Here is a 4,740-nt window from a genome sequence, read left to right on the forward strand (position 1 = left end):
ATATAATATTTACATACATATATATGTGTGTGCATGTGTATGAATATATTCTTTCTGCAGCTGTATATAATGTCGGTATGTGTGTGTTTGTACACACACACACACACAATTGAGCTAATCATGATATTTATCATCATTTTTTCTGTCTATAGGATATGAGTGTTGACAGACATGATTTAACATTCTCAAATCGAGGAAATGGCAAAATAAAAAGCAGACAAGGTTTCGGTGATGCTGGAGATTGTTTGTATAAGAAAAAAGCTTACTGTTTCAGTAAAGGTTCAATGATTGTAAACCTGCAAAACACTGGCCTAGTCGTTGGAGATATGGTATGATGATTTCCCTTTTATTGTTGTTAATTTCATAAGTTCAAATTTTATACATTTTATTTTACTTGGTACAGTCAAATGTGTAGATGATGAGTACACCTTTCCAAATCTTACAGCAACTTATAAAGAAATTGGGTATATTGTTCAGTAAGGTGTATGTGTAATGTCTGTGTGTGTATGCATGTGTTGTATATATATATGTAGATATGCATTCATTCCAGCCTCGCCACTAACCTTTTTTCTTCTTTCCAATCATCTTTTCTCCTGTTTTATATTTTTCTCTTCCTTTTACCTACATTATTTCTTTGTATTTTATTCTGTATTTATAGTGTTTCACATTATATATATATAAAGTCTAACTGTATTTATCTGTATTACTAGTGCCATATCAGCTTCATCTGAATTTCTCTTATAGCTACTCTTGAAGATGTAGGCCTTGCCCCAAATGAAGAGGTTGGAGCTTAAGTTCAAATTCATTCAAGCACTATTATGTGTTTTCTATACTGAGATTATCTAGCTCTCACCTATTGACAGTGTGTGTGTGTGTATAACAGAGAGAAAGCTGTCAAAAATCCATAAGTTAATAAAGTTGTGTATTCATTAAGAGTAGGTATATTAATATTGGTAAAATATTAGTAGTAGTCATAAACGTTAATATGCTAACAAGAGATGGGCCCTGAACACAGACAATTTGAGAAGACTGGAAAGAAATGAAATGAGCATGCTCCATTGGATGTGCAATGTAAGTGCACATGAACAACATACCAAAATGTGCTGAAAGAAGAAATTTGGCATAAGAAGAATCAGTAGTGTGCTGGTATGGACATGTGATATATATATGGATGAGGACAGCTATATAATGAAGTGCCAATCACTTAATGTCGTTGGAGCTTGTAGAACAGAGAGATATATGACAAAATGGTGAAACCTGATCTTGAACCCTAAGTCTCATAGAGAAGAGGACAAAAGACTGGGATAACTGGTGATGTGTAGTTCTTGAGAAGACCTGCCCACCTTGACAAAACTAAATTCTCGAAGCACTGTGTATGTATATATGTATATGCACAAATGAGCACCTTGCCCATTCTCCTCCTCCTCCCATCAATCCATTTCTCACACTCCAAACCTCCCTTGACATCACTTATTTTTCTTGTTACCCAAAATCATTTCACTTGTTAGCCAGTCTTCATCCATTACTATTGTTTTCTCCACTCTTTGTTATATTGGTCATTCCCCTGCAATGAAACACCAAATACTCCCTCCTCATGGCCTATGCCAGCCTCTCTTCCCCTCTACTACTGCTACCTGTCTGACAACACATCATCTCTCTCTTGTCTCCTGATGTCAACTGTATCATTGTTACTATCCAACTGCTCCTCCAATTCTCTCTTCTGCATTTATCTACCTTCCTCAACTCCTGCATCAGTGGTTATCCTCCTCCTATTATCCACCACTCTCTACATCCACTTTTTAACCTACTCAATGGAAACCTCAGTAAGCTATAAAGAAAGCAGAGACATACTGGAAATACTAGGAGATGGTTGGAGTAGTCTATCAAAGATGGCTAAGACTTGACTGTTACAGCACCAAGAGTGGAAAAATACTGATTCCAGGAACAAGAGATAGCTCACAGTGCAAAGGATTTGTGATCCAACAGAGGAGGATCACAGAATGAAGGTGGTAGGGCTTGACTACCAGGAACAATGGACACAGTAGGATGAGGCACTCAAGCAGCCACTGTACTGGAAAGAACTCTGAAGCACTGATCAGGGATGGTTGTCCTTCCCTTTTCATGCTGTCACCAACCTCTTGCCAACTTCAAATAACCTTAAAATATGGGGCAGACTCATCCAGCAAGCAGTATGGAGCAACTTTTTGCACCCTAAACTACATTTTGATCAGATGCCCCAGGGCACTGAGGGAAGGCCAATACAAGTGAGATGTGACTGAACTCAGTGGAAGGACAGAGTTGATATTTCCCACCAGGTAAAGAAAACAAAATATTAGGACATCATTGACAAGGCCCTTGTCAAGGGATGGTATGTGGCCACATTCCCCACTGAAGGGGGCTGTCATAGCTTTCTCACTAGATCTGTGTGCTATTTCCAACAGAAAATAGGTTTGGAATGCAGACAACTGAAGAAATCTATCAAGGAGAAAGACATGGCAGTTGAAACAAGCTCAAATGGCTAAGGTTGAAAAGAGATCGAAAGTGGAGCCCGTCAACAGGTGAAGACTAGTTCAGTCCCCATTACCCCACTCAGGTAAAGTGTACAGTGCAAGGGGTGAAACACTTGTGACCCTGAAATACTTACTGACAATACAGCAATGGATTTAGAAGAGCTTGCAAAACATCTTAGTAGCTCCTGCAGTTATTGCATACCACAAATCATTTATAATGTTTACTTCACCTAAGGATTATGTAGGCTGAATTGTCATGGTTGGAATACCTTTGTTTTCTTTTTTTAAAGTTATTACATATCTAAAATCTCGGGAAGAATGAAGTATCAGGATTACAATGTGTGATGTGTCTTACTCAGAGATCCAACACAAAATCTGAACTCATGACCTTATAGTTTGTAGTTCACATGATTTACGTCACTTCCATTGGGATTCCTAAACATCTTTTTTTCAAAATGTTATTTTATATGATTATTGTAACTTCCTGACCATCCCACCCCTTTTTTATAACTTCAGGTTAAATGGGAAACATATGGGGTACAGACACGCATAAACAGTTTAATGTACTCTGTAAATAGGCAAGTAGTGACAGCTTCATGTGAAGGAAAATGTGGTGGATGTAAACCTAATAAGTTTATAGTGCAACTTAGTTCAGATGGTAAGTGAAATAAATTTCATCTCTATATGTTTTTATATCATGCATTAAGCTCACTAAACTCCTTATCAGAGCCAGACTAAAGCCAAACGATATCCTAAGCACTATTGAACATTCGTATTTCTTCAATTCTTTTCAGACCATTCTCATAAGCCAAAACTCACAATTATATTAAATATACTGTAAGGACTGTGTGATGCAAGGTGATGAGAATGGTTCTTTAGTGCATCACACAGTCCTTACAATAAATATAAAAAGAATAATACATATATGTGTCAGCCAGAAAAGAGAGACACTACTGAGTAGAATGTTTAATAGAAGATTTATTGATATGTTAACATGTGTGTCTGTATGTGCATCATGTAAACAGAATAATAGACAGGCAGTATTATGACTTAGACTGCACTGAAGCTGAAGAGATCCCATTAGTCTGAAATAGTACTTTTTTCAACTGCTAGACTCACATGTTCCACCAAAGAGTCATAACCTCAAAACTGCCTTTGATAGGGCTGGAAATATATTTCATTGTTTGTTTTCCACTCTGAGACTTTGCTTCTTCCATTTTTACATTCCTTTATGAAGAAGGTAGAGATACTGTGACATTAAGAGGAGAGATAACTAAGCTTATAATCGTTGGTCTGAATGTTACTATTGTTGCAGTCATTATATTATGTACTTGGGCAATACTCATAATTCTTCTTACTTCAATTTGTCTAATTTACTATTGCGTAAGATTGATGAATTTTGATCCTGGTAGATTTCTACGTTACAATATATTTGTGTTAAGATAGATAAGATATTCCATAATCATGTTCTATTTTTAAATAAATAAAGGTAACAGAGGGCAGAATTGATAGAATGATGGATAAAATGCCTTATGGTTACATCACATTTTGTTCAAATCCCTTGAAAGTCAACTTTACCTTTTGCCCTTCCTGGGTCAGTAAGAAATGTACTAGTCAAATACCAAAGTTGATTAAACTTAACATAGCACTCCCTCAAAATTTGCAGTATGAAATCATTATAAAATAATTTAAACTGTTTTCTGTTGTAAATCTTTCCAGAGCCTTCAAGTAATGGTGTGAAAAGCTGCGCAAGCCTGAGACGAATACAATGCTCCCAGTCTGAAGATGAATGTTGAAACGAAACAAATTTTAAAACATAATGTCTTGTGAAATATGAAATAAACAGTGATGTTGCATGATATGAAAAATGCAATCGGACAATATTTTTTGAAATGTACAATGTAAAAATTTAATAAAAGTTTTGAGAATTAAAAGATGTAGAGTTATTGTTTATGAAATTGTAAAATATTGAAGTCTTGTAAAATCTGAAATGTCACATCGCAGTCCTGGTTTAGGACGAATGTTGCTGTAATTTAGCCCCAGGAGACATCGTCTCCAGCTGTCTATATGACACGATCTGTGTTCTTATATTTTTGAACAAGGGAATCTAGCACCCCCACTCAGCTTGAAACATATATTGTTTTAAATTATAGGGACACAGATCGTGTCGTATAGCCAACTGGAGACGATGTCTCCTGGGGCTAAATTACAACAACATTCGTCCTAAACC

At 36.2% G+C, this 4,740-nt stretch overlaps 1 protein-coding gene across 1 annotated transcript in view; it reads left to right on the top strand.

The window, feature by feature from the left end:
* Positions 1–4,403, top strand: part of LOC106869402 (uncharacterized) — a 21,604-nt gene extending 17,201 nt beyond the window's left edge. Inside the window, exons 14-16 of the mRNA XM_014915125.2 lie at positions 153–329; positions 3,027–3,168; positions 4,230–4,403. Of these exons, the coding sequence (XP_014770611.2) occupies positions 153–329; positions 3,027–3,168; positions 4,230–4,306 (396 nt within the window). The 3' untranslated portion in view covers positions 4,307–4,403. The remainder of the gene's footprint in view (positions 1–152; positions 330–3,026; positions 3,169–4,229) is intronic.
* Positions 4,404–4,740: the final 337 nt, after the last annotated feature.

This window comes from Octopus bimaculoides, chromosome 10 (genome assembly GCF_001194135.2).
Source record: "Octopus bimaculoides isolate UCB-OBI-ISO-001 chromosome 10, ASM119413v2, whole genome shotgun sequence".
NCBI classification, from domain to species: domain Eukaryota; kingdom Metazoa; phylum Mollusca; class Cephalopoda; order Octopoda; family Octopodidae; genus Octopus; species Octopus bimaculoides.